Source organism: Osmerus eperlanus, chromosome 8, assembly GCF_963692335.1.
Source record: "Osmerus eperlanus chromosome 8, fOsmEpe2.1, whole genome shotgun sequence".
Classification (NCBI taxonomy): domain Eukaryota; kingdom Metazoa; phylum Chordata; class Actinopteri; order Osmeriformes; family Osmeridae; genus Osmerus; species Osmerus eperlanus.
Genome location: NC_085025.1, coordinates 9,370,834 through 9,384,053, shown reverse-complemented (window position 1 = coordinate 9,384,053; position 13,220 = coordinate 9,370,834). Strand labels below are relative to the sequence as shown.

At 47.0% G+C, this 13,220-nt stretch overlaps 2 protein-coding genes across 3 annotated transcripts; one reads left to right on the top strand and one right to left on the bottom strand.

Moving 5' to 3' along the window:
• On the top strand, positions 1–5,895 carry serinc1 (serine incorporator 1). Its single transcript, XM_062467199.1, has 10 exons — positions 1–142; positions 1,374–1,535; positions 1,632–1,825; positions 1,957–2,036; positions 2,340–2,477; positions 2,791–2,960; positions 3,303–3,393; positions 3,892–4,033; positions 4,149–4,373; positions 4,602–5,895. The coding sequence occupies exons 1-10, from the start codon at positions 104–106 to the stop codon at positions 4,738–4,740; spliced, it is 1,380 nt and encodes a 459-aa protein (XP_062323183.1). The 5' UTR covers positions 1–103; the 3' UTR covers positions 4,741–5,895.
• A 100-nt stretch (positions 5,896–5,995) lies between these two features.
• hsf2 (heat shock transcription factor 2) lies at positions 5,996–11,518 on the bottom strand. Of its 2 annotated transcripts, XM_062467994.1 has the most exons (11): positions 11,291–11,518; positions 10,731–10,839; positions 10,320–10,447; positions 10,066–10,190; positions 9,433–9,508; positions 9,111–9,251; positions 8,658–8,770; positions 8,091–8,426; positions 7,614–7,716; positions 7,388–7,447; positions 5,996–7,179 (listed from the first exon to the last, which is right to left on the bottom strand). In XM_062467994.1, the coding sequence occupies exons 1-11, from the start codon at positions 11,381–11,383 to the stop codon at positions 6,760–6,762; spliced, it is 1,704 nt and encodes a 567-aa protein (XP_062323978.1). In that variant the 5' UTR covers positions 11,384–11,518; the 3' UTR covers positions 5,996–6,759. The 2 variants fall into 2 exon arrangements, with proteins under 2 accessions (XP_062323978.1, XP_062323979.1); XM_062467995.1 differs by lacking the exon at positions 7,388–7,447 and having other exon boundaries at positions 11,291–11,517.
• Between the last annotated feature and the right edge of the window lie 1,702 nt (positions 11,519–13,220).

Sequence of the window (13,220 nt, the reverse complement as noted above, 5' to 3'; positions counted from 1 at the left end):
AGGAGGAGTTTCATTGGCAGAACGGAAGTGGCAGTCAGATTGTAAACAGACGGCCAGCATCCATCTTTTCCAGTGGAGAGGAGTATTATTTTAGCGAATCAACATGGGGGCAGTTCTTGGATTATGCTCCATGGCGAGTTGGGTAAGCAATTAATGTTCAATTGTCTATGAAAAAAGATATGTAACTAAATTATTTAGGGGCGGGTGATCAATAAATTCTTCTGACGATCGGTGTGGCAACCGCTAGTCTACTGTAGCTTTAGCTACAACAGCGTTTTGCGCAGCAACATTCAACAAAAGAGATCAAGGGTGGTTCCCTGTTCAGCTTTGATGGTGCAATGACTTGAAAATGTGTCATTTAAACAACCAGTATTAGCACAAGCTTTGTAGCTATTTCATTCGTACTATATCGTTCACAATATATGATATCACAAGCGTTGAACGATATGACTAAGTGTAAACTTGTCATATTGGTGACATTTCTGGGCCTCTCCTTTTGACCAACAGGCAAAGTGTCAGATCTGACATACGTCGAGAGCTTTTGCCTGACCTTGTTTTCACTTGCAATATTTTAAGACTTGAGTTAATGAAACAACCCGCTAGCTATCAACCTTTGCTTTATGTTATGGATGTAGAGCCGTGACTGACAATATTAACTATTAGCATGATAGCTGTGTAGCTAGCCCGATGGTTGTCTATATTTCCAGATATAGGCCTACCCAAACGTTAGCTAGTAGTGTTTTCAGATAAGTGTTTGATCGTTTGCTGTCAATGTGTTTACAGTAGTGCTCTGCTAAATTGCGACACCGTTAGCTCTACCTTCCAAAACAGATTACATATCAGACAGCTGCAGCACGTGATATTATTTTCGTAGCTCGCATTTCGTAACATTGATTATGACGAACTGGAATAGATTACTTTACACGTTTTTTGTTTATATACAGGCCTAGCCTAGACTGGTTCATAATGTTAGTGTGATTGTTTATTGAATGACTTTAAATGAAATGAAGTCATGAAATGAAAATGTGTGTGGTCATCAAAGATACCGTGATGACTGTCTATTTTCACTTCTGATGACGCATGGCCAAACAGAAAGTCCTAGCAGTGATGACCATAGGCCTAGACTCGCTGTATTCTTAGCACGGATTTGGGCCTCCCGTGATCTTACCCAGCTAAAACCTTTAAAGTAATGTAAGGTCAAGTTTAAGACCAGCGGTAAAGTTGCACGCTTATAATTGTAACCGTTGTTGACTACGATCACCGTCCACTGCACCGTCTATTTTCAGCCTCCTGTTCCTCCCTTTCACCCGGTAAAGGTGCAAATGATTGTTGCTGCAAAATAATGTTTTCGCTACTTTATGCCCCGGACACAGATCCCCTGTCTATGTGGTAGCGCCCCCTGTCTGCTGTGCAGGTGTTGCCCCAGCGGAAACAACTCCACGGTGACCCGGCTCATCTATGCCTTCTTCATGCTGATGGGGGTGGGCATCGCCTGCATCATGCTCATGCCTGGCATGGAGAGCCAGCTCAAGAAGGTAGGCCTCCAGACAGCCTGGGACCAGAAAGAGAGACGCATACCTATCAGGCTCATTTTTCCCCAGGAGGACTAACTCTGTTCCTTCCTTCTGCAGATCCCAGGGTTCTGTGAGGGGGGGATGGGGACGTCCCTCCCTGGAGTGGAAGGGCATGTGAATTGTGATGTCCTCGTCGGCTACAAGGCTGTGTACCGTGTGTGCTTCGGTATGGCCATGTTCTATCTCCTCTTCTCCCTCCTCATGGTGAAGGTCAAGAGCAGCCAAGACCCACGAGCAGCCCTCCACAACGGGTACGGCTCAGGTGACCACACCTGGATCTTCTAGCAGGACTTCTAGCAGGCTTTTGTTTTGGTTTCCTAATAATAGGAAAACACGATTCTGTATCATAGTTCTGGGTCGATGTTCTTAATTCTGTTTCCAGATTTTGGTTCTTCAAGTTTACTGCAGCCACCGCCATCTCCATTGGTGCATTCTTCATTCCTGATGGAGCTTTCACTACAGGTGAGAACACGTTAACACTCAGTCTGCCGAGTTTAGGTGTACTTGTTTACTGTCACAGTGCTGCCCTACTTGGGAATGACATAGTCTAAGGAGGTAACTGTAACCAAAGGTGGCTGAGCGGTTAGGGAATCGGGCTAGTAATCTGAAGGTTGCCAGTTCGATTCCCGGCTGTGCAAAATGACGTGTCCTTGGGCAAGGCACTTCACCCTACTTGCCTCAGGGGAATGTCCCTGTACTTAATGTAAGTCGCTCTGGATAAGAGTGTCTGCTAAATGACTAAATGTAAATGTTTCATTCCACCAGTGTGGTTCTACATTGGCATGTCCGGAGCCTTCTGCTTCATCCTGATCCAGCTGGTCCTGCTGATCGATTTTGCCCACTCCTGGAACGAGGCCTGGGTGGAGAAGATGGAGGAGGGTAACTCGCGCTGCTGGTATGCAGGTAACCCCCATCTGGACTGGTAGTGCTATGACTACATTGCTTGTGAAAGAGCTATATGAATAAAGCTCGATTTGGTTTGATTAGCACAACAGACATGGTCATCCATGGAGGAGGTCGGAGGGGAGGGGGGTGTGGAATGATGGAGGAGATGGTCTGCTAATGTTATGCTTTTGTTTCTGGCCGACATTTCTCGTTTTGTTACATGAATCTTTCTCTGTCTCCCTCCACCATTTCCTATCTCCCCTCTCCCCACCCCCCTTCTCTCTCCCCACCTGTTCTCCTCTTCCTCTTCCCCTCCTCTTCCTCTCCCCAGCTCTGCTGTCAGCCACAGCAGTGAACTATGTCCTGTCTCTGGTGTCCCTGGTCATGTTCTACATCTACTACACCCACGCTGATGGCTGCACTGAGAACAAGGTGTTCATCAGTGTCAACATGCTGCTGTGTGTAGGCTCGTCCGTCCTCTCGATCCTGCCGCAGATCCAGGTAAACCACGACACAAGCACATGGTACCACAGACCACCTGACTGAACACGGCCTTTGTATTGATTGAGGTTAAACGTTACGCTACGTGGAGTGCGGTTGTGTATAGAACAGGCATCACACACTCTGACTGGTCACATCACCTGTGTGTGTGTGTGTGTGTGTGTGTGTGTGTGAGTGTGAGAGATGGGTGAGTTTCCCAAGGGGACGTGCGCACAATGGAGGAATGACTTCACACTGTGCCGTCCATGTGGTGCCTGACGCACTGCAGTACACCGACAACACTCACATCCATCTGCTTTCTGCTACCCCTCCTTCCTGCCCCCCCCCCCAAACCCTGTGCAGGAGTCTCAGCCCAGGTCCGGTCTGCTGCAGTCCTCCCTGGTCACCCTCTACACCATGTACCTCACCTGGTCAGCCATGACCAACGAGCCTGGTAAGACTCCGACACACCACATGAGGATCACTGATCAAACTGTCCTCCAGCGAGGCTGTCCTCCAGCGAGGCTGTCCTCCAGCGAGGCTGTCCTCCAGCTAGGCTGTCCTCCAGCTAGGCTGTCCTCCAGTGAGGCTGTCCTCCAGCTAGAGGGAAGGGCTCTCCAAGGCTCTTTACTCTGTTAGGAGCTACAGTATCTTGATAAAGCTTCAGCCATGTCCTCCCCCCTTTTAAACCTTTAGATCTTGTAGAGGTCAAAGAGAATAGGATTGGTTAAAGCAATGTGCTGGCAGTTCTAACCAGCCAATCAGAGTGGTGTGCTTATATACCACATGATCTATCACTTTTGAGGTCTCCACAAGTTCAGTTGGAAAATAACCAGCTGTGTTATCCCTGTGTTGTAGAACACACAGGTCCGTGATAAGAACATTCTGTGATCTCAACTCTTTTGGTGGTTGATCTTTGTCTGTCTGTGGACTGTCTGTTTGTCTCTCACAGACAGGAATTGCAACCCGAGTCTGCTGGGCATCATCGGGCTGAACAGCACAAGCCCGGCCGGCCAGGACCACGTGGTGCAGTGGTGGGACGCCCAGGGCATTGTGGGATTGATCCTCTTCCTGATGTGTGTCCTCTACTCCAGGTGAGGAGAGGGCCACTTCCCCTTTCAGTCGCACATCCCAAACAGTCTCTCTCTCATAAGCACACACCGCTAACTGACATGTACTCACGTGTTCACCCCCTCCACTTCCCCCTAGCATCCGTAACTCGTCCAATGCCCAGGTGAACAAGCTCACTCTGAACACTGACGAGTCTGCCCTGATTGAGGACGGGCCGCACCCAGAGAACTTTGAGGAGGGCGACGGCCAGAACAGAGCTGTGGACAACGAGAAGGACGGGGTCACCTACAGCTACTCCTTCTTCCACTTCATGCTCTTCCTGGCCTCCCTCTACATCATGATGACCCTCACCAACTGGTACAGGTGGGTGTCTGTCTGGTCCTGGCCGGTGGTTCTCCTGTCAGGCTGTACATGGACCTGTAGCTGTTATGCCACCTTTCTTTGATGACTCACCCCAGACGTCTGGCTTCTGCTGACAGCACATGCTCAAAGGTCGCTCGATGTGTTGGAAGGTGTTCTTCCTGTGGGTTCCTGTCTTTTCGACCACTTCTCTGTGTTTGTTTATCCGTGTCCTCCCCCCCCCCCCCCCAGCCCTGATGCCAAGTACGAGACGATGACCAGCCGCTGGCCGTCGGTGTGGGTGAAGATCACCTCCAGCTGGATCTGCATCGCCCTCTATGTGTGGACCCTGGTGGCTCCCCTGGTCCTCGTCAACCGAGACTTCGACTGAGGGACGACCTCCATCACCCACCACCCCCCCACCCACCCATCTCAGTTGAATCTAGTATGACCCGGGGCCTGTTCAGGGAGGAGGAGGGTTCTGGAATGTTAGATAGGCGCGTGTTCTACGGATCAGTATTTCTGCCTTTGGAAATAGGAACACGTTGAGTTTAGGCTGTGCTTTAGAAGGTGATGATTCCATTCGCAAAGTTGTGGAACACTTTGCATCTCTGAACACGCCTCTGGCACTCATCACCATCACCCACTAACTCCCAGTCATTGTGAATACTCAGCCTAGTGTTTGGTGAATGTTCCCTGCTGCCATTGTAAATAGTGTATGTTCATTCCCCCCAGTAGTGACTTTCACCAAGTTACTTCTGCAGTCTTATTTTTTGTCTTTTAACAAAACTGCATGCGATTGATTTTTGTACTTGGGTGTTAAGATTATGTAACACGTGTTTGAAGATGTGTTTGCCAAGTTGGCAATTTGCAGTGTTGGGCTTCTTTGTTGTTGGTAAGAGGGTAGGGCTTATAGGATGGACAGGAAGCTGAGTGGTGGAGCCTAATCTCTCCCTTCTCTAATTGGTTGAGGGATCGACAAATTCAGGAAGAGCCATGTGTGTATTCAAATGTAAAAAACACACATCATAATATCACTTTAAAAGCTTCAATTTCAGTCATGTGTCCATGCTAGTTTATAGCTGTGAAGTTCAGGATTTCCGATTGAACCTAGATATTTTAGTTTGTGAGGGCATGATCAGTTTAATGGAAAGTAGCATTTGCATGATCTAGTATTATCTGCCATCTTGTATCCTCGCTTTGCTGTGGCCCTTCCCTTTGGAGAACTTCAATCCAAACCCGATATCTCTTTCCTTTTTTGCAAATTGCACATATTAGCAGTGGCTGTAGGTCAACTACTTGACTTCCAAGTTGCGTATGTTGTTTTTAGGATTTGCACTGGAGTTTTTATCGTAAAAAAAAATTCATTAAAATACTGACGTTTAAACAGCAGATAAGTTATTTCGTAGGTGCTTGAATATTGCTGCAATGTGTTTTCAGTGTTTCTAGCAGACTGATCAGCGACGTGTTCAAACCCGGCTTTTACTTTCGTGTTGTGTTCTTGCCTTTTGTCATGTAAGTGCATTGAATAAAGATTAAAAGGCAACCACTTGGTGCCGTCTCTTATTTCCCCCCCTTCTGTCTCTTCCCTGCTCTACAACGACTACCCTACACTAAGAAGGAACACAGGGCACGGACAATTTCATAACTCAACATGTTTTATTGCCAAGCCTATAAACTGACAAGAAGCTCACAGATGCTGAATCACACCAGTGTAATGATACAAGTGAACTTACACACACCAGTACGTTACACAACAGTAGCTGGAATTGTGGAGACAGTTTATAGATAAATACAGTGGGAGATACAATGCAAGCACTTCTGTTCTCGTAGAATAAGGACAGCTCCACGGCTCCACAGTCTTCCTTAACATATATGACCAGGTGCAGAAAATCAAGACCTCAAAAGAAACACTTCTTTAGAAGAGATAATGGAACACAAAGACAACAATGATCATTATCAACACCTCTCCTAAGTAGTCACAGCTCTACTTTTCACCGTGGAAGCACATTTAACTACACTGGCGGAGGGATACTGGACCGCCAACTGATAAAGGATGGAATAAGTGGTTCTGTACCTTCCACTTGTCAGTGTGTATATGTTGTATGTGTTATTGTATGATTGTTGTGTGTGTGCAAAGAGGGAATAGAAATGTAGGTTATGTACCAAAGTAAGATAGAAGCAAACGGTAAATCATCATTTTGACGAGTATATACAAGAGGTTCAGTCCTTTCTTCTCCTCTTCCGTCGACTCTTCTTCCTCACCAGCACCATCTCCAGGGGCTGCTACCCTGGGCACTGACCAAGCCACGTCCAGGCCTTCAACACACGTCAGTGAAGGAACTTCCTCGTCCAGGACCAGGCCCCGCCTTCCCCTGTTTCCTCACCCACCCCAAGGCTCCTCATTGGCTTACACATCCAGCTGGGTGGGGTCTGTGCCAGCCCCCTGGGGGGGGAGTTCACACAGGTAGAAGAGCGTGGCCTCACAGGCCTCAGCCTCCGTCAGGGGCTCCAGGCGGATGAGGGAGCTGCGGGGCGGGCTGGATGTGTCCAGGATGGGCTCCAGCAGGTCTGTGGAGGGCTGCTCCTCCAGGGGGGAGGTTGAAGGGTCGGAGAGGAGGGGCTGGGCCAGCAGGCTATCTGACTCCAGCTCCAGCTGGCCCGCCAGGCAGGGGAGGGCGTCTGCATCGGAGGGCAGGGGGGCGCAGCCGTCCAGGAAGGCCATCAGGGGGCAGGAGGTGTACTGGATCAGCTGCTTGTCGGCTGGTGTCTCCTCTGTGTTGTGTGCTCTGGCTAGCTGCTCTAGGGTCCCTTTAGAGACGTCGGTCTCCTGGCAGAGAGAAACACACACAGCCGTGAGTTAGAAACGCCGCTCTCCTGGAGAGAACCCCAAACACGGTCAGTTGAACTGGTCAGATACACGAGACTCCCAGATCTACACATGAAGGGGTTGGTTAAGTAGAGGGGCGTGGGGGTTGGAGCTGAGTCACTGCTACAGCGGGGTGGTTGGGGGGGGGGGGCTGTTTGACAGCACTCACTTCTGTGGGGGAGCAGAAGCAGCCATCATGCAAACTGGTTGGACAATTAGAACTGAAAATCTGAGAAGAAAATACAGGGAGAGGACAGAGGAGGAACTAAATAACCGACCAGGAACACATAACTCCCCTGTAGGCTGTACACGTACTCAACGTGTATATAAAGTTAGTACAAATAAGAGATAGCATGTGTGAAAGTAATGTTGGGGACTGTGATGGTTGAAGGTACCTCCAGCAGGTCTGGGTCAATGCTGAACTGTTTTCCATAAAGCAAGGCTTGAAAGTCCTCTAGACTACAGTCAATGCTGTCCAGGTAGTCCATGAGCTCCACCCTGCAGAACCACAGAAGAAGAGACATCACAGACAGGAAATGGAAAGACTCCTCGGCGACAACAATTAAAAACACTTCGGTGAAATGTCACCGGTTGTCACAGAGATTTATTCCAAAGAGGCCTCTTGGGCAATCAGGTACTACCTAAAACATTGCTCTCCAGCCCTGCCTCTTGACTAACTCTCCATGTAGCATCACCAAGCGGACACTACCATAGGAGGATAGTAGGACAGCACTGTTCAGGAGCCTTTGCTGGCTGGATAAAGGACCATTGTCTACTCATGTGCACCACCCCTATAGGCAGAGGCTCCACACAACCTAGAGTTGTGGACCGCAAAGCCTAGCAGTGGTCGTGTCCATGCCACACAGACTTACTTCCCCAGCAGGTTGATGTTCTGGGAGATGGCTCCGCTCTCGTTCAGAATGGAGTCCATCATCTTGACCGGGTCCTCCAGGCTCAGGGCCGACGGCTTGTTCAGCTGCAGGGCACTACTGGTGGGCAGACTGCCGCCCGCCTGCTCTCTGGAGGAGGAGGCGGCGGCCTCCTCTGGACCCAGACCTCCTCCGGTGTAGCAGAAGTCGGTCTGCAGGGCCGTCTCCTCCGAGTTGGTACCGGCTCCGTTGCTGAGGAGGTCCACGTCTGCCTGGGTGTCTGCGTCTGGGAGGAGGACCACCCCGCCGTCAAAGTCCACCTCGATAATCTCCACATCCCTGGAACAGAAGGCAGTTTCAGTTGCTCTCATTCGATGGCACCTGCCGTTAAAACTAGAACAGCGTCTGAAGAAAGCAGAGAGAGGAGAGGCCAGAAGCAGAAAAGGCCTCCCTGTGTCCAGTCCTGTTATTCCTCTGATAGCTGATGTGCTGTCTGGGAGGATGTGAAAAGGGATGCATTTCACCACAGCAGTCCCATACACAGAAGAACCTAAATCCCCTCCCTCCTACCCTTGATCCAGAACTCTGGACGTCTCCTCGGCAATCTCTGCGTCCTCGTCTGTGACATCACATATGATGACATCGTCTGTAATCTCGGAGCCGTTGATGCCGTTGACGGAGGACTGCAACAGCAAGGTCAAGTACGTTAAATCAGAGCGCGGCATATGCAGTACAACATCTGCTATTAAAGAAATACCCACAGAACCCCAGACTGGCACACGTTACATAAGATTACACGCAACCTGCTGGACAGAAGAGTAAAACTCAACTAGAACTAAATAAATAATTGTAACCAGGTAGTTTGGGGTAGTTATGACAATGTATTTGCTCTCTGGTGATCCGAATGCATACGCAAGAACAGAGATGCCCCCCACAGCAGTTCCAAAAGACATGCCGCCGATCACTCTGATCATGGCATAAACACAGGAAGTGTTATAATAACAGTGAGACCAGGTGAGCTACCTTGTTGAGGTCCATGTCTTCCTCATAGATCTGGTGGATGTATTTGGGCTTCTTCCCGTTGGTGCTCATCAGGAGAGGCCTCTTGCGCTTCAGGTTTAAAAAGCGGTTGTTCTGAACCAGGGTGACGATGAACTGGATCAACTGTAAAACACAGGTTCAAGTTCCAGTTACAATGCATTGGTCATTTGTGGTCATATAACTTTGTCTCTTCATAGAATTTCAGCTTTCTCACTAACAAACAATATGCCACACTCACACAGCAAGAAACACACATGAAGATAAACACGTGCAGAAAGGGTTAAGAAGCCAAACACACATTTACCTTCTTGATGAGCTGCTGTTGATGCAAGTGTTTCTGTCTCAGGTCAGATATCTCCCTCCACAGAGATTCATTCTCCCTGGAGGAACACGGCTCACCATCACCACAACTCACAACCACCATCATCACAACTCACCATCACAGACACCACTAGCAATGGGGTTTCTCTAGCATTCCTTATTAAGTTAAGTTGAACTCATTTGCACAACTAAAAACATTAAATCTGCTCCTCAATGTCAAGGTAATTTGTGCAAGAAAGACAAGCTGAACACAGCTTACGTTTTCCTTCTTGCATAATTAACTCTAGTGGTCGGGATTCAAGTTTAAGTTACCACCAATCCCGATCCTTGTCAAACGCCCTGATCCTTAAAATAGAAACACGCCGCCAAAATAGGTGTGGTGTAGGAAGGTCACAGGTGTCATGACCATCCTCGTAAGAGGCTCTTCCTCCCTCCCTGGTTTGATTAGGGTTCTCTGACCGACCACCTTTCAAACACGGGCTTCTTAAGCCACACACACCACCACGCAAGCGTCCAAGCTAGCACTTCCATGAGATGGCCGGGGAGCATTAACACTGAGGAGAGAGCTCAGATACGCTGGAAGCACGACCCCTGACCCTCCACTTCTGAACCCTACCTCTTCAGGGTGGCCAGTCTGGAGTCAATGCTCTCCTGCTTCCCCTGGACGTTCTGCATGTTGGCCAGGATCTTGGCCAGGTCCTCCTGCCTGGTCTTCCCATCCTCTGGCCTTGAGTTAGACACCTGGAGGAGGTGTTGGTGGTAAAAGGGTGGTGGGGGGGGGGGAGAAGGGAGGGGAAGTAAACAAAAGCGTGTGTCATAAGGAACAGAAGGACCGCCCGCTTGCCTGCTTCCTCATCCTGGTGTTCTCACCTTGCGCTTGATGTTCTCCAGCAGGTCGTCTTGACCATGTTTGAAGTAGGGGTGCTGGAACTCCACTGGCCCATCTCGCTCCAGCTTCACAATGCCTGTGTCAATGTGCATCACCTTACGGAATCCATCTGAAATCACAGAAGTATAGATGGGTGAACACGCACAGGGCTTTATTTAGGTTTTTAGATTTCAAACGGTATGTATTAATATAACATTTACAAGAAATGTTCACAATAAGACTTTGAATTATTTATTTGGAAATTAAAATGTAGGACCAACACATAGCCTTAGAGTAAGCTGCTAGGAAACTGCCCCCTCTTAAACACACAAACACAACTGCGGCCATTCAGACTGGTCCTTAGGGATGGTGCATTCCAGTGGAACAGTTAAGCAGGGTTATTTTAAACTTACACATATTCAGCTGTCTTACAAAGCTGGCCATGTTATTGTGCTTAAAGAACTTTGGAAGGATTTCCTTAGCGAAGCGCTGTTCATCCAGTACCAGGAAACTGTTGCCCTCCTTTAAGAAAACATGACAATATGATTCAGTTTCGTAGACAACTACGTTGTTTAATCAATAGCCTTAATGTCATACAAGAACTACTTGTTGAATTTGATGCTACTGAATGAACTGCCACTCAGTTGTAGTCAATTCGTTGTTGAATAGCGTTGGGGTAACTAATGTAAACAAATGCGATGGTTGAAGAACACAAGAGTGGCTAACTAAATAACGGTGTGCAGTGGGTTTAGCCATGGCCATAAATATCTTAACCAAACTGTGTTGGAATCCCACTGGTAGCTATTTAACAAACTCGCCAACTATCAAACTGAAATAACAGCTATCTAAAATATGTCCTATTTTGCATTACTGTATGGGGGAGGTGTGCGGTGCTGAGCTGGCTAACTTAACTAGCTCAAAACATGCTAGCTAGCTCGCTGGCCAAAAGGATAACAGGGACAGTTTTAGTTACCTGACTCCAACAAATAAATTCATTTGTATCAGCATCTTCAACCAGAGTCCAAAGCTTGGTAAGGAAGGCAGGGACATTAGAGTTCTGCTTCATTTTGAGATCGTACGTTTAGAAGACAAGAAGACAAATACGCAATGTTTGCTATTTTCTGCAGGTGAAAGAAAGTCGATGTGTGAGGAAAAAACAACGTCGTAGTCGTAGTGCATGCAACTTCCTGTTTGCAGGGCCGATTTCGATTGGTCAAATATCAACTTACGTAAGATCCCTCACGTGTTGTCTCATGAAAACATACACACAAGATGCATCGTAGTTTTTCTCTTTCAGAAATCACAGACAGCGAAATCTCCGTTATGTGAAATTACGTTTTAACTCCTCCTGCTTTGTATCTGTCTTATTTGTGCAACTAGGGTATTAAAAAAAAACTTATTGATATCGGCATTTCATGAACTATCAAATTCTAAATTAATTATCACACGACTTATAAATAACGCTACTCAAACCAATACTTTTCTAATATAGCCTAGATAGCTATGTTTTACTTGTTTAGATTTGATCACGGCCATCTCCACTAAAACACAAAACGTAATATGTCATTCTACCACTAGATGTCAGCCTTGGATCATGCCAAATCAAACCCGTGACGCTTGCTTGCCCCAACTCGGGTCCGGGTACCTAACCCATAATCAAAATGACTGGATAAAAATGTCTAGTTGACTTTTCATGTCTGGAATGTAATGCTTTTATACAAACTATTCTCATATAGGGTACATTGGTTATAATTAGGATAGTTAAATATTTTCTGTCCTTGTGTCAACCAATTATTTTAGGCCCATGCGCAGGGGCGGTTTTAGCTAATTGGAGGCCCTGGGCAAAGAACAATTTTGAGGCCCCCCATAAGCCACACCCCCAAAGTGCGGCTTATGGTGCAAAATTATTTTTGATATAGTATACATTTATCTTGCTTGCAAATCCTGAGGATAGAAAGGTCTGCTTCAGTAGGCTATGTGACAACGGACATGGATGTTTTGTCCCTCGGGAGTTGCCGTAGGCTTGATGCTGAAAGCATTACGTGAGGGCTGTTCGAAGGGCTGTTCGAATGGCGATGTCAAGAAGAGCAGTGGTAAAATACCATTTATGAAAAGAGACCGCGTCCGTGTCTTATTGTCCACACAATCATATACAATTATATCTAAAACGAATTTACAAAGAGCTCGGTTACACTACCAAAGTTGAATTAGTAATGTTGTTAGCGATGCTAGCGTTATTTTGCTAGCTAGCCTATAACATTTCACTGGGTCTTGCAGCTGTTTGATTAACTGAAATTATGAAATGTTATGTTCTACTAGCCATTTGCCTACTTTAGCAAGTCACTGTATTTCCAAGCCCTGATAATGTAACTGAGACGACAGTAAATAATTCCTCTTTCAAGTAATAAGCCCCCGTTCAAGCGTTGAGCATTAAATTAGCTGCACGGTCTGTAGAGATCTTGAGACGGTGACGAAGCCACTTTTTTGTTCTAAAACCAGACTATAAACCGCTTTGAAATATAAGCCGCACAAAACTGTAAAATCAGAGTACAAGCCGCGGCTTATTTTCCGTAAAATACGGTAGTTGGTGTTGAAGTGGCTGTTTAGACAAACTTGGCCCAGCAGCACTTGAAATAATATCAGAAATGTCTTCATCTTCCACAGACGCATTCTTTGATTGGAAAAACTGCGTTAGCTTAGGTAATTTCTCCCTTAACTTCTCCTCCCTTTTCCTATTTCTTTTTTCACTGCCACTTTGAAATTGTTTCATGTTTCCGCGATTATACACACTCCACCACACGACAAATTCTCCTGACAGAAACGTCATGACCTGAATCATATGTTCCATGATGGATTTAAGATAAATTTAGCTATAAAGAATAGAATTAAAGAATTGTGTTTTC

What these genes read in the sequence shown, in the direction of transcription:
- serinc1 (XM_062467199.1), top strand. Translation starts at nt 104, where the DNA reads ATGGGGGCAGTTCTTGGATTATGCTCCATGGCGAGTTGG. An exon ending in AGCCATGACCAACGAGCCTG is followed by an intron (nt 3,394 to 3,891) that starts GTAAGACTCCGA and finishes TGTCTCTCACAG; the next exon opens with ACAGGAATTGCAACCCGAGT. An exon ending in ATGTGTGTCCTCTACTCCAG is followed by an intron (nt 4,034 to 4,148) that starts GTGAGGAGAGGG and finishes ACTTCCCCCTAG; the next exon opens with CATCCGTAACTCGTCCAATG.
- hsf2 (XM_062467994.1), bottom strand. Translation starts at nt 11,383, where the DNA reads ATGAAGCAGAACTCTAATGTCCCTGCCTTCCTTACCAAGCTTTGGACT. An exon ending in AATTTATTTGTTGGAGTCAG is followed by an intron (nt 10,840 to 11,290) that starts GTAACTAAAACT and finishes GTTTTCTTAAAG; the next exon opens with GAGGGCAACAGTTTCCTGGT. An exon ending in AACAGCAGCTCATCAAGAAG is followed by an intron (nt 9,252 to 9,432) that starts GTAAATGTGTGT and finishes TGTGTTTTACAG; the next exon opens with TTGATCCAGTTCATCGTCAC.